We start from the raw sequence: 23,398 nt of genomic DNA, 5'->3' as shown, positions 1-23,398 counted from the left end.
CTTGCAAATCTACTACCCATCAACTTAGTTCTGTCGGACAAAATTTAATCAGGCATTTCTTATACAGAATTGTATGCAAAAACTCTTTAATAGGATTTGTAGTTTTGTTTGCTGGGATTACCCAATGACTTCAACTGTAACAATTATTTAAAGAAAAAAATAAACCTTGATCAGAGAATTATTATAGGATTAGAGTCACTGATATCTTGAATCTGTGATTCTTGTTGATTTCATTTGGTAAATTGCCTGAATTGATATAATTGATGGACTAATCTTTATTATGAGGCAGAGATGAGCTCCACTGCTGGCTTGGAGAAAGTTCAGTTTCCTCAGGAAGATCTCCAGTCTGCGTTGGGACTCCCTGCTGGACTGGAGAAGGTTCAACATTTTCAGCAGGGGCTGGAAGTTGTTCTGGAAACTCTTGCTGGATTGCAGAAGGTTTCAAGTGTTCCTGGGACACAGCAGACTGAGCTGAGGCCTCTTGTTGGGGTAGAGAAGTTTCAACTTCATTAGTGGACTCTGGAGTTATAAGTGCCAGATCCACAGGTTTAACAGTGACTCTGGGGGAGAGTAAAAGCTCAGCTTGACTCTGACCTAGAGGAGAAACTGTTACCACATGATGCTCTGGAGAGTGAGCTGGGACCTCCTGCTGGGTTGGGGATGGTTCAACCTCACCAGAAGGTTCTGGATGCTGAGCTGTGGCTTCTTGCTGAGTGGCAGAAGGGTTAACTTCCTCATAGGTGTTTAGATGCTGACTTGGGGCTTTCTGATGGGTTGCAGAAGGTTTAACCTCCCCTAGGGGATTTGGATGTTGAACTGTGGCCTCTGACTGGGCCGGAACGGGTTCAATGCCCTCAAGGGACTCTGGATACGGAGCTGGGGTCTCTGTTTGGTTTGGAGAAGGCTCACCCTCCTCTGGGGTCTGAGGGTGCTGAGTTGGGGACTCCTCCTGGATTAGAGGAGGTTTGATCCTCTTGGAGGCCTGTGGGTGCTGAGCTGGGGCTTCCTGTTGGATTGGAGAAGGTGCAACCTCCTCGGAGGTCTGTGGATGCTGACCCTGGCTTTCCTCCTGAGTTAAAGATTCACTCTTCTCAGGCATCTGTGGAAATTGAGTGGAAGCCTCTTCCTGAGCTGGAGATGGTTCTCCCTCCTCAGAGGCCTGTGGATACTGGGTTGGGGCCTCCTGCTGGGTTGAAGAAGGTTTAGCTTTCTCAGGAGTCTGTGCATGATGACCCTGGCTCTCCTCCTGTATTGAGGAAGGTTCACCCTCCTCAGGGATTTGTGGAAGCTCAGCAGGGGCCTCCTGCTGGGGTGGAGAAGGTTCCTTCTCTTCCTGAGTCCCTGGAAGTTGAGCCAGGGCCTCCTTCTGGGTTGAAGGTGATTCACCCTCCTCAGGGGCCTGTGAATCCTGAGCCAGGGTGTCCTGCTGGGTTGTGGAAGGTTTAACCTCTCCAGGGGTCTGAACAGGGGTCTCCTGCTGTGTTGGAGGTTTCTCCTGTGTGGGAGATTCTGGGGACTCAGTTGGAGTCTCCTGTTGAACTGGCAAACCTTCAATCTCCTCAGGGGACTGTGAAGGCAGAGTTGGGGCTTCATGCTGGGTTACAAAAGCTTCCACATTAAGGGACACAGAGGGCTGAGCAACAGACTGATGCTGAACTGGCAAAGGTCCCACCTCTCTAGTGGGTTCTGGTGTTACAGTAACCTGCACATCTGCAGGTTTAACAGTGATAATGGGCAGGTTTAAATGTTGAACCTGATGGTGACCTGGAGGGGCAACTGTCACCTCATGATGCTCTAGAGGTTGAGCTGGGTGCTCCTGCTGGGTTGGAATAGGTTCCACCTCCCCCAAAGACAGCTCTGGTGGCTGAGCTGGTTGTTCTTGCAGAGTTGCAGAAGATTCTATCTCCCCTGGAGATTGACCTGGGGTCTCTTGCTGGGTTGAAGATTCTGCCTCATTAGGGAGCTCTGCAGGTTCAGATGGGGCCTCCAGTGTGACTAGAGTATGCCCAGCGTCCTCGGGGAGCTCTGCAGGCACAGCTGGGGCCTCCTGTGTGACTAGAGTAGGCCCAGCGTCCTCGGGGAACTCTGCAGGCCATGCTGGGTCCTCCTGTGTGACTAGAGTAGGCACAGCGTCCTCGGGGAGCTCTGCAGGCCCATCTGGGGCCTCCTGTGTGACCAGAGTAGGCCCAGCGTCCTCGGGGAGCTCTGCAGGCCCAGCCGGGAGCTCCTGTGTGACTAGAGTAAGCCCAGCGTCCTCGGGGAACTCTGCAGGCCATGCTGGGGCCTCCTGTGTGACTAGAGTAGGCACAGCCTCCTCGGGGAGCTCTGCAGCCTGTTCTGGGGCCTCCTGAGTGACTAGAGTAGGCCCATGGTCCTCGGGGAGCTCTGCAGGCCCAGCCGGGAGCTCCTGTGTGACTAGAGTAGGCCCAGCATCCTCGGGGAGCTCTGCAGGCCCTGCTGGGGGCTCCTGTGTGACTAGAGTAGGCACAGCCTCCTCGGGGAGCTCTGCAGCCTGTTCTGGGGCATCCTGTGTGACTAGAGTAGGCCCAGCGTCCTCGGGGAGCTCTGCAGGCCCAGCCGGGAGCTCCTGTGTGACTAGAGTAGGCACAGCATCCTCGGGGAGCTCTGCAGGCCCTGCTGGGGGCTCCTGTGTGACTAGAGTAGGCACAGCATCCTCGGGGAGCTCTGCAGGCCCAGCCGGGGCCCTCTGTGTGACTAGTGTAGTCACAGCCTCCTCGGGGAGCTCTGCAGCCTGTTCTGGGGCCTCCTGTGTGACTAAAGTAGGCCCAGCGTCCTCGGAGAGCTCTGCAGGCCCAGCTGGGGCCTCCTGTGTGACTAGGGTAGGCCCAGCGTCCTCGGGGAGCTCTGCAGGCCCAGTTGTGGCCTCCTCCTGGACAAGAGTAGGCCCAGCGTCCTCGGGGAGCTCTGCAGCCTGTTCTGGGGCCTCCTGTGTGACTAAAGTAGGCCCAGCGTCCTCGGGGAGCTCTGCAGGCCCTGCTGGGGCGTCCTGTGTGACTAGAGTAGGCCTAGCATCCTCAGGGAGCTCTGCAGGCCCTGCTGGGGCCTCCTGTGTGACTAGAGTAAGCCCAGCGTCCTCGGGGAGCTCTACAAGCTGAGCTGGGACCTCCTGTGGGACTGGAGAAGGCTCAGCCTTCTCGGGGTGCTGTGGAGGCTGAGTCACAGTTACAGGAAGTGCCAAATCTACAGGTTTAACAGTGACATTGTGTAATTTTGGCCGCTGAGCTTCATTCTGACTCAGAGATGGCACATTTACCTCCTGAGGTGGTACCTCCTCATCTGGTGACTGAGCTTGGGCCTCCTGAGGGGTCGAAGGTTCTACTTCATCACGTGTCTCTGTAGGTTGAGCTGAGGTTTCCTGTTGGACTTCAGGGGTACTTGAAGGTTCAGCTGGGCCTCCGGTGGGCTTACAGAATTTCCAGCTTCCTTAAGGATCTCTGGAGGCTGAGATAGAGCGTCCTGAAGAAGTGGAGGTGTTTCTGTCTCTTCAGGGGACTCTGGATGCTTGGCCTGGGCCTCCACTCCAGGCACAAAAGGTTCAGGTTCCTCTACAGTGGGCTGGAGAGGTCCTGCAGGGGTCTCCTGCAGGAGTGAAGAAATTTCAAGCTCCTCAGGGAGCTCTGGGGGTTGATCTGGTCCCCCTGGGAAATCCATTGGTCGGTTTTCCTCAGGGTATATGATATCCATACCAGAATCTGAATAATCGTCCTGCAGTTGTTCTAGGAGCTCTTTATTTGCAAATTGGTTTGGAGTTCCAATAACAACTTTGGCAAGCCTTCGATGCTGAACTAGATCTTTGTCCAGGTTTGGGGATGAAACAAAAAACTTTCTTTGGTTTAAACCCTGACTATCCAGAGGTGGAGCAAGTATTTCCAATGACTGGTGATCTTCTGGCTCATCTCCAGTTTTCATCTTACTTTTGAGTGGAGGAGGCAGAACTATGGCCTGATTCTCATCACCCAACGCTGGAACCACTTGTAAGAGCCTTTCGTGCAGGGTTGGCTTGTCATTCAGATACTGATCTGTCTCTGGGGGCAGCTCACCATTTGAATCCGTGTCCAGGAATGGAACCAAAGTCTCAGTCAACTGCTTAGGCGGGGCCGATATCTGGGCTGGAGCAGAGGACCTCAAGTTATTAAAGCCCCCCCCCCCCCCCGCCTCTGCGGGGCGGGTAAGTGCCTGGAGCGATTCATGCAGGAGTTCAGAAGAGTGCGAAGACCAGGGTTCCGGGGGTTCCGGGGATCTCCGAGGGCCGGAGGTCCGACGGGCCCACGCCAGAAGCGGAGCTGCCTGGCCCAACAACCACAATGGTTGCCAGGTAAAGAGAAGTAATAAAACACAGAACATGATACTCTGCGGAGCAGAGACCCAAGCCAGTGGGGCGCTCGGTCTCGCCAGAGAAACCGAAATGTTCAGGGAGCCCGGTGACGCCCCCATTGTTAGCAACTGCGCGCCCCTCCCCCGCCTGCGTCCCACCCTTTATTTACCACCTTTGTGAGCTTGGCACAGCTGGGGTGCGGCTGGGCTCCGAAGCCCCTGGTTCAAGCCTCTTCCCCAGAATCCCCAGGCCAAGCCTCCCTTCCCCTGCAAAGGCCACCACTACCTCCCGCCGAGCTACAGGGAAGGATTTGGGCTGCTGGAGTCTGCAAGGACCCAGACTCCAGCCGCTCTGAGGTGTAGGGTCGGGGTGTGGAGCAGTTTCCCCAGGAAGCAGAAGACCTGGCGTCCCGGAGATTCAAAATGCTAGTCCACTTCTGGCGGATCGAACTTGTCCTCTTCAAAGCTTAAATCCGAGACACATTCCTCCTCCCCCTGGCTGTACTGCTTCTAAGAAAAGAGGCTGACCTGAAGAATAAGCACAGGGACAGTGGGGAGGGGAGCACACTTCACGGTTACTCTGAATGTTGCCATTTCCTCTAAGTTCTCCCATCCGAGTACTAACCAGGCCCGACCCTGCTTAGCTTCCGAGATCAGACGAGATCGGGCGCGTTCAGGGTGGTATGGCCGTAGACTCCTCTAAGTTCTCAATACGCATGTCTGAGTTTTAATTCACTACTGTGTTAGGAGGAGGCTACCTACCACTGAATCAGCGATGGCTCCAAACTCCTGTGGGAGGGGCTTGGGGGCATGGGGGGAGGGGAGAGGTGAGCAATTCATTCTGGGAGTGAGAGTCTGAAACCAAGGGACTAGCCCTCCGTTTACATTAGGATGGAAAACTTCCGCGTCCCACCTACACTCAACACACCTGTCAATCTAGAACAAGTAACCTTGAGGTCTACCCTGTGTGCACGCATGGAGAAGGCACTTAAAATGTTGAGGTCAGCATGTTAAACTTTCTGGAAATACTGTAACTAGCGCCCCGTTTACTTCCTTCACTGTCCTTTCTATAATCTCTTTCATTTTAGTCCGTGTTTATGGGCTGGCACAAGCTCTGGAGAACGTAGGTTTTTGTTTTGCTTTGCTTTCAAGGATTTATTTATTCAGAGAGACAGAGGCAGAGACACAGGCTGAGGAAGAAGCAGGCTCCATGCAGGGAGCCCGACGCGGAACTCGATCCGGGTCTCCAGGATCACACCCTGGGCTGCAGGCCGCACTAACCCGCTGCGCCGCCAGGGCTGTTGGAGAGAACGGATTTTATCCTATTCCCAGTGTCTAGCACATACTGTGGTTTTTAAATGGAACTAATTCCATAACTTATTTAGGTCTTATTTAGGAATGGATCTGTTGTTAGAGTCAGGTTTCTGAAATCTATAGCATCAATACTGAATCTCTTTCTCTCACATTTCACAGGAAGCTAGACTTCTTAAAGCGTAAACTTGGATAAGTCTGAAATTTCCTTGACTGGCTTGATTTAAATTGAATTAGAAGAATTTTTGCACAGACAAAACTTCAAATGCTTTTTCAGAAAGTAACCATCTTTTCTTTCTCTACTCTCTTCCCTTCAAAACAAATGTTGCAACTTCGGAGTTAGTTAAATAATCAGAATTCTAGCTCCAAATTAAGTTCTCAATGACATGAAACACATTTTTTGCTCCTTTTATTTTTTTTAACATTCAATATATAGAACATTGGCATTTTATTTTAGAAATTATTTTGTCAACTTAATCCCTAATTCAGCGTTAGGGTTACAGAAAAATTTGTCAGCAAAATATTTCATACAAGATGTGTATGAGATACTGATATCTGGGTAATATACCTTATTTGAAAGACAGTTTTTAAAAAAATATTTTATTTATTCATGAGAGCCACACAGGGATAAGCAGAGACATAGGCAGAGGGAAAAGCAGGCTCCCTGAGGGGAGGGATGTGGGACTCCATCTCATGACCCTGGGATCAGGCCCCAAACCCAAGGCAGATGCTCAACCACTGAGTCACTCAGGTGTCCCAATGCACATAAAGGTTTTCAAATGCTGTAGCATCATCTCACTTAAGGCCATAGTAACTCTGTTCCCAAGTCCCTGAGATTCTGTTTGAGGGGAGCGCTAAAAGGCCGTGTCCTCTTCTATGTCCACAACTATAGGAACACTCTGATGCATTTTGCTCTCCAAATTTCAAAGAAGGTGTCAGAGCCAAGGGCCAAGGCTTCAAGAAAAGCCCTAGAAATTCCCTGCACTCAAAAGCAGTTTCAGAGTTTCACATTTCCCTAAAGATGACAGAACTAACCATAGTCTTCCAAATCCTGTCAGTTGCTTTTAATTATGGTTATAGTGGCTATGGAACACTTTAACTTTAATAGCCAGGTGCTTGAATTAAATCATGTAGCTCCTCTTGGGTTCTGGCATCTGTAATCTCTTCACACTGTCTGTATTCCACAGCTATTTTACCACTTTCTGTAATAAAGTTAACGAGGATCAATTCAGAGTTTTTCTTGTTCTAAAATGTGCTGTACTGGGTCTTATGCTATATGTTAGCAAATTGAACTCCAATAAAAAAAAATAAAAATAAAATTTGCTGTATACAGTAATAGAACCCATCATTAGACATTCTTTTGAAATTTAAAAGCAGAAAATAATAGCATTTTCCTGGAAGTTTTCTCATCTCACACTTCTGTCTTTATCATAACTATTTTTAAAGACTTTATTTGAGAGAGAGAGAGAGAGCGCATAAGCAGGGGGGAGAGACAGAGGGCGAGATAAAAGCAGACTCCCCACTGAACAAGGGAGTCTGACTGTGGGGCTTGATCCCAGGACCCTGGGATCATGACCTGAACCAAAGGCAGACACTTAACTCATTGAGCTACCAAGGCACTCCTCCATCTCAGTTTTTAAAAAGATATGTGTGTGTGTGTGTGTGTTTGTGTGTGTGTGAGAAAGAGAGAGAGAGAGAAAGAGAATGTATGTGAGGGCACTGGTAGAGGGAGGGGCAGAAGGAGAGGGAGAGAATCCCAAGCAGATTCCCTGCTAAGTGTGGAACCCCCAATTCAGGGATCGATCTAGGACCCTGAGATCGTGACCTAAGCCAAAATCAAATGTCCAATGTTGGAGCCATCTAGCCACTCACAAGTCCCTCCATCTCATTTACTGATAAACCAATCACACTTAAAAAAACATTATGCTGGACAATATGCTTTAATATCTGATAGCTCTATTCTCTCTCATTACCCTTCCTTTTTTTTTTTATACTAAAGATTCCTGTATATCCTTAGATTTTTTCCAGAATACATTTAAAAGCAGTTTGTCCAGATCCCCTCCCCAAAGCATATCTTTCCCCCCCACCAAAACATGTCTCTATTTACCTATAATCTATCTACCTACCTATATAGATATGCAGATACAGACAAAAATGTACGTATCTTCAAGAGATTTCTAGATGTTAGCTAATTCAACACCAATCTTGAGGCTGGATTAAGTATCTTTCTAAATCTGTGACCCTGTCTCTCGTAATAACTATTTTTAAGGGTATAGTTCAGTGGCATTAAGTACATTCACATTGTTGTGCAACCATTTCCAGAACATTTTTCTTTTCATGTGCCCAAACTGAGACTCTGTATCCATTCCACAATAACTCCCCATCCCACCCACAGCCCAGCCCCTAGCAACCACCATTCTTCTATTCTGGAAGCCTATTGAGATGATCCCTTCCCTGCTGCTTTCAATCCAGCTGGAGTCCAGTTTTCCTCTCCTTGCAGATACAATATACAATACTTTGGAGAGGGGGCGGGCATGCATCTGAACACTTTATTGGCAGAAACAGGCCTATGTACCTTATAGACAATACAATTTCCCTTAAGGCAAACTAGAGCTACAAGACTTTTTAGCCTAAGGAGTTTTGAATGTGTATTGGATACCACAGCATATTAGGGTGAGGGTTGGCATTTTAGGGCGAGGCCAACAACCCAAAAGTTTAGTTTGGTTCTAAAAGGTTGTCAGTCAGAGTTGACAGCTAATGGAGATTCCATCTGATGACCACCGAAGTCAATCTTCACTGGAAGAGCTGCCCAAGCTGGAAACCTGTGACCAATCCAGGGTCAGGGTGAATTCTTACAAGCAAACAAAGCTTCTAATATTTAGCTAGGATTTCTTAGTCTTTTTTTAAAGATTTTATTTATGAGAGAGAGAGAGAGAGAGAGAGAGAGAGGCAGCAACACAGGTAGAGGGAGAAGCAGTCGCCATTCACGGAGCTCAACCTGGGACTGGATCTCAGGTCTCCAGGATCAGGCTCTGGGTAGAAGGTGGCGCCAAACCGGTGAGCCACCAGGGCTGCCTGGATTTCTTAGTCTTTAACACTCAAGGCTCTGAAGCAGGGGAACAACTTGGGGACCCTCTACTAATTATAAAATTGGCAAGAAAAAAAAAACCCACAAAAACAAAACAAAACAAAACAAAGGGCTCCTGGGTAGCTTAGTCTGTTGAGTCTCTGATTCTTGATTTCGGCTCAGGTCATGATCTCAGGGTTGTGAGACTAAACCCCACATTGGAGTCCATGCTGGACTTGGAGCCTGCTTCATATTAGCTCTCTCTTCCTCTCCCTCTACTCCTCCCCTGCCTCCCTCTCTAAGAAAATAAATAAAATAATAGTAAAAAAATAAAATTTCCTTTGAGCACAGCCTGTAACATTCACAGCACTGTAGGTAGAACTCAACAGGGAATATAATCAACACTATTCAATAGGATGACCACTTTCAAGGTTCACAAAAACATAGTTGATCATTACATCAGAATCATATTTACTCAATATGTCAGTGCCAGAAACAAAAACTGAAACCGAACTGATTCAAGAAACATAGTCTAATAAATTCTCCAAGAGGAAAACAATAATGATAAGAAGTTGACATGTTTTGTCTGCTTACCATGTTCCAGGGATAGTTCTAACCTTTTTATATTCATCATCTCGTTTACTCTTACAATATCCCCCATGATGTAAGGTGAATTACCTTAGTTTGCAGATAAAGAAATAGCAGCCTAGAGAGAATAAATACCTACAAATTGGACTCTAAAACCTAAAATTGCATAAGAAATCTAGAGACAGAGATGGACAACAGATACCCAAAGCTTCTAATCACTATATCACTACTTTGTGTTATGGGCAAGCAATCAAGAAAGAAGATTGGATCAAACACTTCCTATGTGGAGGCAAGTCACTGTATACCTATACACTGGGGACAAAAATATTTGCTGTCATTTGTCTCACACATACAACAAAGAACAAATTTGAGACTGCCACTTTGGAAGCATTTGGTGAATTAAAGAATATGAAGTGTTTTCATCCAACTAACTTTTCAAAATGAGTTTATGAGTTTATTTGCTCAAGGAACATGAAGTATTTTAAGGACAAAAAAAAAAAAAAAAAAAAAACAATGAAGCAAGTCTTACCTAAAACTGCAACCAACAGTTTTTGGAATGCATCAGACATGGCCTTCTTTATAGGAAGCTTCTGGGTTGTTTTCCTTTTCATCAGAAATGATAAAGGCCCTAAATCCAAACAAAACAAATGAACTTAAAATTTATAGCTGAAAGATAACTGATTTTTATTGTTGTATGTTTAAAAGGAAAGTGCATCCATGATTCTTAGATCATTATCCTAGCAACTAAGGGCAGGCATAACACAAGAGTTTGGTGGAATGGCTCTGCTGTAGGTGTATCCTGGAAGGGCACATTCTTACTGCCCTGATCTCTCTCAGAAGTTCCTGAAGTACCAGAAGGGAGGTGCAAGCCAAAAAGGTGGCACAAATCTCACATCACAGATTTCAAATGGACAAGTAGAAACTCTACTTCTACAGACCCTACCTACTCTCCTGTGCATCAAGGGCTGGAATCACACAGTAAGAAACATTTGGTGTTAGTGCACATGACCTGGTCTCTTCCTAAGCATCACCCACCCACCCACCCTGTTAGCCTATTTGCTAACAGCCCTGTCCCTGCCTTAAAACCCTAAGCCGAGGGACACCTGGGTGGCTCAGCGGTTGAGTGTCTGCCTTCAGCCCAGGGCATGATCCTGGGGTCCCCGGGATCGACTCCCACATTGGGCTCCTTGCATGAAGCCTGCTTCTCCCTCTGCCTATGTCTCTGCCCTCTGTATGTGTGTGTCTCTCATGAATATATAAATAAAATCTTCAAAAACAAACAAACAACTCAGAGCTTAAGTGCTATGAACTCTGGGGAAAAAACAGTATCAATCGGAATACCTTTTCTAGGAATCTATATTTGTTTCTTTACACGGCAGCCCTTTTATAGGAGGCAAAGGACTGAACATTTACACAAGAGTTTATTTAAATCTTTAGTTGATAATTTTGCTGGCACAATTGAAGGCTACAAGAGATCTGAATTTGAAGGACTAGGACTATTTTAGCACAAGGCAAATTCTTAACCAAAAATAAGAAAAATATTACTTCCCTCTTCCTAAACTTCTTGGCAGAAAGTCAGCTTTTGAATTTTAAAGCTAAAGGTTCTTTCAGGTATTGCCTATGATTTAAAAAAAAAAAAAGAAAGAAAGAAAAAAAAAAAAAAACGTGCATTGTAGGGCAGAAATACTTCACCCAGCGCTTTAGTAGCTCAGCAAGGGGAAAGACTTGATGATATATCTGAAAAGATGAGTTTTGGAAAGATTCTACCTCCACTCCACTCTACCTCCACCTCTACCTCCACTGTAAACAGACCTTCCTGCAGCTTATCCAAAGGCTCCTGGACCAAGCCAACTCCAAGACTCTTGCACTCATAGGATGGCAACACCACCTCTAAAGCACAGAAGAATTGCAGGCTCTGCTTCTGAAGGGGTTCCGTGGTATCTTCATTTTCCCTTTCTTCAAGGTCAGAAAGATCCTGAAGCTGTTGGGATTTTCCATTAAAGGTCCTTCCTAGGATCTCAAGATGTTTTCTTATTAGAAATAAGAACTAGGATCCCTGGGTGGCGCAGCGGTTTGGCGCCTGCCTTTGGCCCAGGGCGCGATCCTGGAGACCCGGGATCGAATCCCACATCAGGCTCCCGGTGCATGGAGCCTGCTTCTCCCTCTGCCTATGTCTCTGCCTCTCTCTCTCTCTCTCTCTCTCTCTGGGACTATCATAAATAAATAAAAAAAAAAAAAAAATTAAAAAAAAGAAATAAGAACTAAACTCCAGCAAACCTAGCTAACAGTTGAAGTATCCTATAGCTTCAAAATCAAGTAAGACTTGCAAATGAACTATTAGATATAGACAATTGTTTTCTATTCTACACCCTACAAATATTGGTGAAAATTATGGACACCACCACCCAAATCATTGAGAGTATTATTAATTTTAGGTGGCAGGCCAATGTTCAGGTCCGTCCACTTAGAGGACTCTCACATCTCCCCATTCCAGTTCTCTCTTCTCTAATGTCCAAGATTTCGATGTTGAAGTGAGTCTGATTAGTCAAAGAAAATCTATAAAGTTTGCCTTGATGATCCTTTTTGACCATCCATTGAAACCAAAATAATAATTTGCCAATTCTTGGCATTGGGAGCTGTTTAGGGCAAGGGCCTGATGTTGAACTGCTTTATGTTTGGTCCCAAGATGAACCTAAAGACATGAGAGAGAGATCGAAAAATATCACAACCTGCACATAGGCTAGTTTTGGATACACCTGAGAATTATCAATACCTATTTCATGAACTGATTGTGAAGATTAAATAGGCTACAACATTGTAAGCAATGAGCTCATAGTAAGCCCTAAATGAGTGTTATTTATCATTGTTAAGCTACAGTACTTTTCCGCATCATTTCTAGGGCCTCTGATTAATTGGAAGATTTCCGTCACCTCTAGTGGTGAGAGTGATGATGAAAGCAAGGAAGCCCTCCAGAAGCAAATGACAGGGTTGTAGGTGAGCAAAGGAAGTAGATTGTTTTTGTTGTCCCATCCTGTAGCTCCTGTCTGAGAACACAACCTGAAGAGCAGACAAGATGGAGCTAACAGGGACATAGGACCTTAATCTGCAACACTCCTCTCCCCAAGTTACTAACCTGTTAGAACAAGGAATATACATACTTCTATAAATTTTATAAGCAACGAAACAATTAGAGGTTATTTGCATTAAATAGCTCCTTTGAGAATGCAAATGCCTCCAGTGTTAACTCTCTAAATAATTTACATTCTGTGGTGAATTTCTTATATCCACTAGTTTAGTCCTAAATGCCTATGTCAACTTTAGGCAGGATGTAGTATATTAACATATTCATAAATATTTAAATAATTCAAATAAAGTCATAGCACTATTGGTTTTCAATTTTTTTAAAGTTTTATTTATTCATGAGAGACACACAGAGAGAGGTAGAGACATAAGCAGAGGGAGAAGCAGGCTCCCTTGGGGAGCCAGATGCAGCACTGATTCCCACAACCCCAGGATCACGCCCTGAGCTTAACCACTGAGCCACCTAGGTTTCCCAGCACTATTAATTCTTTTTTTTTTTAAGATTTATTTATTTATTAGAGACGCAGAGAGAGAGAGAGAGACAGAGAGAGACAAAGGAAGAAGCAGGCTCCAGGAAGGAAGCTTGACATGGGCAGCACTAAACCACTAAGCCACCAGGGCTGCCCTATTAATTCTTCATTGTTTGTTCCTCCATCCTTCTCTATCACTAGTTCATAAGCTCCATTAGTGCTTGAAGGAAACATCTCTTATTCTTTTCTCATTCCTAGAACCAAGTACATTCTGTTGTTCATTGAAAGAATCAATGAAAGAATGAGTGATAAGAAAATGAAAGTACTTTCTCTAGCTGAAGCTGCCTGCTGGGAAGGAGAAATGAAGACAAACTTTTAAATGTTGAGTGCTGCAGGGGAGGCTAATAGTGAGGCATAGTGGAGCTGTTCTGGACAAGAAGGAAGCTTCAGAAGGGCTCTGAGCCTCCGAGTTGGAGAGATAGCTGTCACCTTGGATAAGCTTGCCAACCAATTTTCTTCATGCTACCGAAAAACGCTCTCAGGTGCCTTAGACCTTTCCTTGATTTATTTGATTTAAGACATTATTCTTTTTTCTGTACTTATAAAAGGCAAAAAACAACAACAAAAAGCCCAACCAGGAACTATGTGTAGTTGCCAAAGTATTAAAGAACACATAAGTAAACTGGCTAACAATTTTGGAAAGCAGGAGTAATAACCCAAGGTTCTGTGTTAAATAAATAAAGAGGGTGCCTGGATGGCTCAGATGGTTGGGCACCTGCCTTCGGCTCAGGTTGTGATCCCAGGTTCTTGGGATCAAGTCCTGCCTGCATCAGGCTCCCTCCTCAGCAGAGAGTCTGCTTCTCCCTCTCATGGTCTCATCCTCTTTCAAATGAATAGGTGAAATTAAAAAAATAAATAAATTCACATAATAGTAAATATAAGCAACACTCTTCTTGTGAAGATTTCCTAAAATAAGAGGCAGCATAAAATGACACGGGATTCATTTTTTTAACGGTTTTATTTCCTTATTCATGAGAGAGAAAGAGAGAAAAACAGAGACACAAGCAGAGGGAGAAGTGGGCTCCATGCAGGGAGCCCGATGTGGGGCTCCAGGATCACGCCCTGGGCTGAAGGCAGGCGCTAAACCGCTGAGCCACCCGGGGATCCCCGACACCGGATTTAACATCAATTGGGGGTTGATCTCTCGCTTCCAGTTTTTGTCATGAACCCTAAGTAAGCCACTTAACTATCCTGAGTTCGAGTTACTTCGTGTAAAAAAAGGAAAAGGAAAACAAGTAAAAGAAAAACACAAAAACGACACAGCCACCCAAGGAAACCAGAGGATCGATGTAGCAATGCACCCGAAAGCATTCTGTAAATCAGGAGAGCTCTATGAATGCTAGTCTGTTGTCACAGAATTCGGCACTTTGTGCCAGCGGAGTTAGGAATTTCCTACTTGACCCACCTTCAGTGGAGAATTCTGAAACAGATGCTTCTCGTGACATGCCCTTTGTGCTCTGTGAGCATCCCTTGCTGAATAAAACTTGATGATGGCACAGAAACCAGGGCGGGCCACTGCCGCGTTTGGGAAGACTCCTACCGAATACAGGAGGCCGAACTGGGAGAATGCTGTGACCAGAGAGCGCTGCGGGCTGGTCCCGCACCAAATACGTACATGAAATTTCACGCCCAGAAACCAAAACTGCCCGTTCCCTTATATTCCCTAAACCCTCTGCACAGGCAACCCAAGCACTTGTCACTTCGCGAACAGGTTTTCCTCTGGAACCCTAAGATTCGAAAAGCATTAGGAGGCAACAGGCGCTGGCTGTGGAGCGCTGCCCCTCAAAAGTCTCTTGGGGCTGAGCGGCCGCCGAGGTCCCCTCTAGAACCAGGGTGCCTCTCAGCGGAGACTACAAAGCGCTGAGGGGTAAGGCCAGTCTCCAGGGCTCCCGGTCACCCGGTCACCGAGGGGGCGGCCTTCTCCCTGCCCCCTCCATCCTGGCTCGGCTCCCGGGCAAGGCCTCGGCCGAGGGTCCGGACTTAGCTCCCACACCAGCAAGGTTTTATCCCTCTCGGTGGGAACCGCAAAAGACACCGACTCCGCCACCCTCGCGTCACTGCTCGCAAGGTGCCCCCGCGCTTCTTCAAGAGAGGCGGGGCCGGGGGCGGGGCCGGCTCGGCGGGAGTGGGGAGAGCCCCGCCCCGCCCCGCCCGCCCTGGCCCCCCACTCTGCGCGGGTCTCTAACTCTACTTCCCCTCCCGCAGCCCCACCGCGCCAGAGTCCTAGAGCTTCCTTCTTCTCTTCGAGTGAATTTTTAGGGTAGAGTCCAAAGGGTGAGCTTCCAGGATCCCAGCGTACGGTCATCTTTATAGCAACTGGCGTCAGCGGCACTGCCAGAGAAGATGTAGAGTCCTAGGCCGTTAGTAGTTACCTACTGACCTTTAAACATGTGCATTTCTCCGGTCGCCTGGCTGGCTCAGTGGTTGGGGGTTTCCTTCCGCGAGGGCTAGGGCGTGATCCCGGGATGCCAGGATCCGTCCCACCTCGGGCTCCCCTGGGGGAGACCCCTTCTCCCTCTGCCTACGTCTCTGCCTCTCTCTGTGTGTTTCTCATGAATCAATAAAATCTTTAAACATTTTTTTAGATTTCTCAACTCCGTGTGGGAAATGATCTCTAAAGATAGAATACTTTGGCTTAATGCTTTCAGGAGGCACGCCTGGGTGGCTCAATGGTTGAGCATCTGCCTTCCGCTCAGGGTGTGATCCTGGGGTGCACGATTGAGTCCCACATCAGGCTCCTTGCAGGGAGCCTGTTTCTCCCTCTGCCTGTCTCTCTGCCCCTCTCTCTCTCTCTCTCTCTCTCTCTCTCTCTCTATATATATATATATATATATATATATATATATATATATAAAACAAAATCTATCCCATTTTATTATCCTAAAAATATGACCTTCATTTTTCATGCTAAAAAATGTTTTATGAAGAGTTGCTGATAGAGGATAGTTTTAATGAGTGCTTTTACCTGAGCTTTAAAATAAAAAGTTGGAATTTTTTTCCAACTTTGTTGATGTTTTACTGGTCTGTGAAATCCAAGTGAAGGCCCAGAAGTAGGGATATCAGTGGCCCAAGTGGGACAGTTTAATCAAACAGTGTTGTTAGCTATGTGCAGGACATTCCTCCAACTGCCCCTTTTCTGTCTTTGCATTGTCCTTATGCACGTTTTACTCCGCATTAGCACCTTCAGATCCCAAATAGAGATGCCTTTATTTTCTTAAACATCTAGATTTTAGCCCATTCTCTGAAAGCACCCCCAAATCATTGGCACCTGGCACCATCTCTTGACCCCAGCCAGCACTACTTTCTCCACCTCAATATACAAGACCCTTAGCCCCAACCATTATCTTCTTCGGAATCTTCTTTTACTCTGAAAGTAGTTGGCTTTGGAGGAATAACCGGGATCCTGATACTGTTTTAACCCAAAAATTGTAGATTTTATTACCCATCTCATTATCCATTGTATTCATTGTATGTATCCACTCAATTATTATACCCATTGGTTGAGTATGTCTCCGCTTCTCTGGGTAGCTTATAAACACCTCAAGAACAATAGTTGTGGTTTATTTTCCTTCTTCTAGTGCCTGCCACACTCTTAGATTAGGTACTGGAATATATCTAGAATTAAAAATGAACAAATCAACACATTCTTTGCACAAGGAATGCTTTAATAATTATCCAAATATAACAACTTCTTCATTGTGGTCCTCTTGGTTTGCAAATGAGAGTCAGAACCAGAGGCCTGGGCCCAGACAGGTACAAGGAGGAAGCCCGAGAAAACCATTTATTCCTGGGGGCTATGGTCAGGTTTATTGGTAAATGGGAAGGAAAGAAAATAACCTGAAGCAGAGGCAAGAGGAAGGAGAAATGAATTCCTGAGTGAGAAGAGGAGCTCTGGAATGACTCTACGGCAGCCCTGTGTCCTGTCTCATCCCGAGAAACATCCTGTCATCCAGTAGGAGAGTGGCCGGCCTGCACAGTGCAACCTCCATGCTACCCTGTGGAAAGAAAACAGATTGGTTCTTGTTTTTACCACTCAGTAAGCTCCTTCTGCACCTACATGACCCAGATCTTAGAGCAGTGCTCAGAATCCCCTTCATTCCTAGCTCTCTGCTTTGTCCCCCCTGGCCCTCTGATTCTTCCCTTAAATTTCCCCTATCTGTGGTCTTTGTCCTCTACTTCCCCCACCCGATATGCTTCCACATTTTCAAATCCTTCTCTTCCTCTGAAGTAGGAGAGCACCATTGTAGAAGGATGAAAGATACTAAATAAATTAAAAGGTAAATAAATAAATAATCAATCTCAGGTGCAACCATTGACTCTTCCTCCAGAACAGGTCAGCCCTCATAGCCATCAGTGTCCCTTGTGTGTGGTGTTTCTAGAGTAGGCAAGGCACTTAACTCCCTCCATCCTCACAGACGCCTGGAGGCCAGTTGTAGTCAACTGGCCAGTTGTATATACAGCCAGTTGTATTCTGTGTATATCTGGTTTGAAGCTCAGAAAAGTAAAGTAAACATCCTAATGTCCACCGTCGTGGACAAATGCTGACAGGGGCATTTACATTTACAGAAAACGTTGCTGCCAATTAGCGAGAGGGGACCCTGTGGCAACCATGAAGGTATAGCTCAATTGCTCCCAGGCCTCCAGCTGATGGAACCAAGCAGGGATCTGCATCCAAACTGAACCAATCAGGTTCTTTATCCCAGGCACTTGGACAGGGACTAAGCCTAGGCAGTCTCTGTTGCTGCTCAGGACATTAGCCCATCCACTTGGGGCAGCCAGAGTCTGTGCTGTGGAATGTGGAGCAGAGAATGCTGCTCTCTACCAAGAAAGTAGTGAAGCAAATGCACCAGGAGGCAGAAACTTGCCAGGAAAAGCTGGCTGACACTTTCCAGCTCTGCTTCCATTACCTTCTGAGGTCTAGCCGCACCTGTGTAAGCTCAGTGAGACACCTTGTGCCCTCAGGATACAGCTCCCTCAACTCACTTGAGTTACTTTGTTACTGCATCCAAAAGAGTTTTATTTATTTATTTTTTAAAGATCTATTTTTTTTAAAGATTTTATTTATTCATGTGAGACACACAGAGAGAGACAGAAACATGGGCAGAGGGAGAAGCAGGCTCCCTGATGTGGGATTCGATCCCAGGCCCTGGGGGATCACCACCTGAGCTGAAGGCAGATGATCAACCACTGAGCCACCCAGGCACCCAAATATTTATTTATTTATTTATTTTGAGAGAGAGAGAGAGAGAGCGAGCACCCTAACGGGGTGAGGGCCAGAGGGAGAGGGGGAAATCCCAAGCAGACTCTGTGCTGGTGTGGAGCCTGACATGGGGCTTGAATCATGAGTGTGAGATCATGACTTGAGTGGAAATCAAGAGTTGGACGCTCAACTGACTCAGCCATCCAGACGCCCCCTCTAAAATAATTTTAGTACATCAGAGAAAGACCCAGATCCTGGGTATTGTAAGTCAGAGTTCCAAGCCCTGCCACTCTCCCACATTTTTCTAGGCTATAAAAGGGTCTAGTCCTTGCCTACTGTGCCTTTCTCTGTCACTACAACCTTCCCAGTGCTCTGGCTGCTAACTTAGTCCCACAGTGTTCTCCTCACCAGTTCTTCATACCCCCTGCTCCAGAGACAATCTTTTTTTGCACAGCTGATGGCTGAGAGAAGATTGAGGCTCAGTACGTCTGGAAGGGAGAGAGAGAGAGAGAGACAGAGAGCGCACCTGTGAGAACAGAGGACTAAGACTGAGGCAAGCTCTCTCTCCCTTGGCTTGTCCCTGCGCTGGCATGTACCCCCCAGGGGCTGAGTATTTCCAGATTAGGCAAAGCCTCCCTCCCAGAGGCCTATTTAGACATCCCCACAATGGGGATAGGGAGTGGCCTGGGTTCTGGCAGGAGGCACAGGACAACTGTTTACCCCCATACTTCCTAGTCAGGGTAGATGGTAGTTCATGCCACGTTTGAGGGTTTCTAGGGAGAGGAGATGTCAAAACAGGCAGCATAGAGACCAAGGTAAATCTTGCCTGATCAGGGAGGCTCTTCAGATGAAGAGTCTCGGGATATGAATCAGAGTATGAAAGAGGAGAGAAGGTCCAAGTCATGGACCTATGGAGCCTCCTGGAGCGGCTCTGAGGTGGGCAGTTTGCACTTGGCCTTTAATCAGACATTGGCCAAAGTTTTTACTTGATGGTTAGAGTGGAGCCTTCAGGGCCACCAGCCTGGAATTCGGCACTGGTTCTATGAGCCTCAGTTTGCTCATCTGAAAAGTGGGCATAATAGTTTCCATCACATGAAACGCTGGGTAAAATGGGCTCTGCAGGTAAAATGGTTAGTATATAACACACTCTCAAGAAATGTTGGCTGCTGCTGTTGCTCCTGCTCTGCTATTAACTATGCAGAGCTTTTCTAGAACCCGTACACCAAAGAATCTGCTAAGTGGATGGGCACTACAGCCACTTGTCAAGTCCTCTGCTCAGCAAAAACATTCCTGGACTCCATGGGCAGTCCCTCTGGGGACATTCCCAGGCCTTGCATAGGAATAGAAGTCCTGTGAGTAGAGCTTTCCCACCCTGGAGCCCTGGCCAGACCTTGACAGTCCTCGTGGCAAATGTTTTCTGAGTGACTCCTGTCATCATTGCACCAGTAATGGCTGTTGATCTGGAAGCTGCCGTCTGCGTTTTCATTTCCCTTCGATATGTTGAATCTGCTTTCCACAAAAGCCAGACATAGCCCTTCAAACAGGGAGAAGAGGGTTTTTAGAAGAGGGTTTTATGTTTTTAAAAGAGTGGGTTTTTTTTGTTTGTTTTTAGGGTTATTGAGCTGAAGGAGGAGGGAGATGGAGAGAGGGAGATCAGGAAGCGGAAGAAAGACAAGAGGATAGGCACTTTTACGGAGGGATATTGAAGGTAGACAGGCATTCAATTTTCAAAGAAGTGAGACTATAAATGGCAAGCAAAGACAATGGGTCTCTTTGGGGCCCTTTACAATTACTGTCAAACAGCCAATCCCTTTGGGCCTGGTACCAGAACTTAGAGGGGATGTGTATCCAAAAAGCCCAGGAAATTATAAATTATAAATGTTAACAAATGGGCCTGGGTGCCTCCTGAATGTCTAGATACTCTGGGGGAACTTGGCTCTCTCAGTTCAAGGGCAATCCAAATGGTCAAAACTCAACGATCCAGCACCTACAAAAAGAGGAAGCAATTCAAAAGCCTCCAAACCCACCTAGCCATCAGCTTCCCCAGGATCCACTCACCTACACTCTTCCCGACATGTAACATCACGTCTAGTACTGTGTTCCCTGTGTTCAGTACTGGGACTAACTTGCAATCAGCTCTGGCTGGGAGGAGCCCCGGGTGAGGGTCGTCTCTAAATGCCAGGAAAACCTTCATGGGCATGGGTCTGTGACCACAGCCAACCCCACATAGTGCAACCCCCTGAGTTTCTACAGATTACAGTCCAAAAGACAGTGATAAGCTTCCAGTGTCCCAGGCTGAATGAGTAGCCATCCCTCACCTTCCAGGTATTTGGATGATAAGGTACCATTGCAGCAGCCAACACAAGTAACATAATATGAATGCTAGAAACACAATCCTTGAGGACAGGTGCAGGAGCGCAGACATTCAGGAAAACCTCTTGAACCACGGGACATAGATCTCTACTCCTCCACACTTACTTACCATCTGAGGCCCTGTAGCAATGGAGCTACTCAGTAACTACCCGGCTCTGAAAAAGCACCTGGATTGGCTGTTGGGGGGCAGCAGGTGGGGCTGGCAAGAGACTGCACTAAGTTTTCAGATCAGATGGGGACCGCATTAAGGGAAGAATGGGCACAGAGCTGAGAGGAAGAGATGGGGGCATGGAGGCCTCATTTTAAGAAGATTGGGTTGGGGTGGTAGGAACTGGGGCGGCAAGAGTCGGGGGCAGTTTAGCAAAGATGAAGTGTTCTCAGGATGGCTGCAGGTGGAAAGAAAGCATGTGGTGGGCTGGGAAGTGAGGGCTTGAGTCGGTGTGGACAAGAAGATGCATCGAAGACTTGGGATAGGGCAGAGATCAGAGCTATCAAGAAGGGGGTGAGCTCAACAGGGCATCCGCTTGGATGGCAGGCATTGAATAAGGGTGGGTGGAGGTGGGTGTTAGGGCTGAGCAGACCTTCCGGGACTGGGATAAGAAAGCTGGGTCAGAAAAGGGGAAAGCCATAGCGGTGGGGCTCAGGGGAGGTTGGCGTGGAGCACCGGGATTGCCACAGGGGTTGAGGGGTGAGGATGTGATGCCTCAGAGGGCGGAGGAGGGATGTGTCTGCGCTCGGGGTTGGAACTGGACTCCCAGGGGGTCAAGAGTGTGGCTGCATTTACGCGACGCCAGGGGCGAGGGGGTGGGGGTACGTGCTGGGCTCGGGTCCCCGTCGGGAGAAGATGGAGGGGGCGGTCAGCAGGGGCTGTGCCGGCTGAAGGCTCGGCTCCGAGGGGGTAGGGCGCGGGCTTACAACGGGGAAGGCAAAGGGTTCTGAAGCAGGACAGCGCAAAGGCGACCAGGGGTCGGGACCACGGAACGCGCCCGCCGCCCGTTCGCATCTCGACCCCGCCCCCCTCCCCCCTCCTCCCCCTGACCCCGGACTCACCAGAGCGAGCGGGGAGGGGGCGGGGTCGCTCCTGGCCGCTGCAGCCTCTCAGCCTCCGACCCGACGCTCCGGCCTCTCCGCCACCGACGCCCGGAAACTGCGCTCGAGGCGCCTGACGCCAACCCGGCGGTTGGGCGCTCGGCCCCGCCCCCGGCCCGCGGAGCCAATGGCGGGGCGGGAGGAGCCGCGGGGCGGGGCCAACGTTCCCGAAGCCGAGTTCCCCAACGGCCAGCGGGTGAGCGGTCTGGGAGGCTTGGACTCCACTAAGGGGAGAGGGAGATCCGCCTGCAGAGGTGAGGCCACTAAGCGAGGTCACCGACCTAAGAGGAGCTTGGCCCAAGGCCCGCCTCTAGCAGTGTCTGCGTCAGACTAGATCCCGGCTTCTGGGTCCGTGATCTCGCCTGGCCGCAGCGCCATGCGTGTAACGTTGGCCTCCTGAGGGGTAGGTTCCCACTGGTAAAATCAGACCAGTGACGTCTACGCTATTTTTGCCTCCCTGAGGGCATGGGCGCTGGTGGTGCTTGCAGCCCGGGGGCTCTGAGGGAAAAAAGTATACGTGTTTTGACCCTATCTTGAACCAACAGGGCGTCTTCAGCTCACCGCTCCCTCCTCCTCGGGACTTTCTCAGGTACCTGCCCATCAGCCCCTGAGGCACAAACCTGGAGGATCTGGTTCTTCTCATCTAGCCAGGTACTTGTGTGTCTGCTTTCCTCGGTAGAGTTGACATTTCTTTTGCAGGTGGACTCAGAACAAAAGGTCCAAAGTGTGTGAGAGGGGGGATGTCTGCTTTGGTCACTTCTCACCTGCAGGCTTTGGTCCAGCGGGGAGCGTAGGCCTGAGTGTGGGGACAGTGCCCAGAGGCAGAGGTACTACTAACTGCATGTCCAGGGGGACTTTGGGAGTATTTATACGGCTGGCCTGGGAACAGGGCAGCTCTTGGAAGCAAGCTCCACTGACCTGGGCCAGGGGTTCTGTGACCGTTTCTGGGAAGGTTCGGGTTCAGTGCCCGTTGCCGTTTATAAAAAAAAATGGCTGGTGGAGATGTGGCACCTGAGTGTGTGGGGGCTGCTTCTCTGGTAATAATCTCTCCGGGAGTGAGAACCACTTCTCGGTTTCAGACTAGATGAGGCTGAGTGCATTCAGTATGGGTAATAGTTGAGGACGGGGAGCCTCGGTGTCCATCGGAAGATGAATGGAAAGAAGAGGTGGTTCATGTATACAACGGAATATTCCTCAGCCATTAGAAATGACAAATACACCCACCATTTGCTTCGACGTGGATGGAACTGGAGGGTATTATGCTGAGTGAAGTAAGTCAATCAGAGAAGGAAAGGGAGGTGGGCGGGGGGTGGGGGTGACTGGATGATGGGCACTGAGGGGGGCACTTGATGGGAGGAGCACTGGGTGTTATTCTGTATGTTGGCAAATTGAACTCCAATAAAAAAATTTAAAAAAAAAATAAAATAAAATAAAAAAATAGTTGACGTGTGGGTAGCCCGGTTGGCTCAGCGGTTTAGCGCCGCCTTCAGCCCAGGGCCAGATCCTGGAGACCCGTGAATAGGTCCCCATCAGGCTCCCTGCATGGAGCTTGTTTCTCCCTCTGCCCGTGTCTCTCATGAATAAATAAATAAAATATTTAAAAAAATAGTTGAGGAGGAAGTTAGGAATAAAGAGATAGAGGCAAAGTATTTTCTGGGTGTTGAACAAGGTGGAAAGTAAGGGATTTACTAGGGAAATCCCATTTCCTAGGCAAAAGGATAGTGTTTCTGGTAATAATTAGCACATCAATACCATCAGTGTCTTGACTCAAGCATGCCCTCCCCCAAATGGAGCAAGCAAGCAATATTCCTCAGTTCTTCCAGT

General features: G+C 47.9%; 2 protein-coding genes across 2 annotated transcripts; both read right to left on the bottom strand.

Annotated features, from left to right (window-relative positions):
* Positions 1-9,121: 9,121 nt before the first annotated feature.
* On the bottom strand, positions 9,122-15,217 carry LOC144309486 (RAD52 motif-containing protein 1-like). The gene is made up of 5 exons (XM_077890577.1): positions 14,880-15,217; positions 14,318-14,504; positions 11,871-11,993; positions 11,114-11,282; positions 9,122-9,929 (listed from the first exon to the last, which is right to left on the bottom strand). The coding sequence occupies exons 1-5, from the start codon at positions 15,215-15,217 to the stop codon at positions 9,748-9,750; spliced, it is 999 nt and encodes a 332-aa protein (XP_077746703.1). The 3' UTR covers positions 9,122-9,747.
* A 1,339-nt stretch (positions 15,218-16,556) lies between these two features.
* LOC144309485 (uncharacterized) lies at positions 16,557-22,217 on the bottom strand. Its single transcript, XM_077890576.1, has 6 exons — positions 22,136-22,217; positions 21,990-22,072; positions 21,536-21,884; positions 19,503-19,646; positions 18,521-18,600; positions 16,557-16,907 (listed from the first exon to the last, which is right to left on the bottom strand). Exons 1-6 carry the CDS (start codon positions 22,215-22,217, stop codon positions 16,815-16,817), a joined length of 831 nt encoding a protein of 276 aa, XP_077746702.1. The 3' UTR covers positions 16,557-16,814.
* Between the last annotated feature and the right edge of the window lie 1,181 nt (positions 22,218-23,398).

Source organism: Canis aureus, unplaced genomic scaffold (assembly GCF_053574225.1).
Source record: "Canis aureus isolate CA01 unplaced genomic scaffold, VMU_Caureus_v.1.0 NW_027326424.1_RagTag, whole genome shotgun sequence".
NCBI lineage: Eukaryota > Metazoa > Chordata > Mammalia > Carnivora > Canidae > Canis > Canis aureus.
Note: the sequence above shows the minus strand (reverse complement) of the source record. Positions and strands in the feature narration are given on the sequence as shown.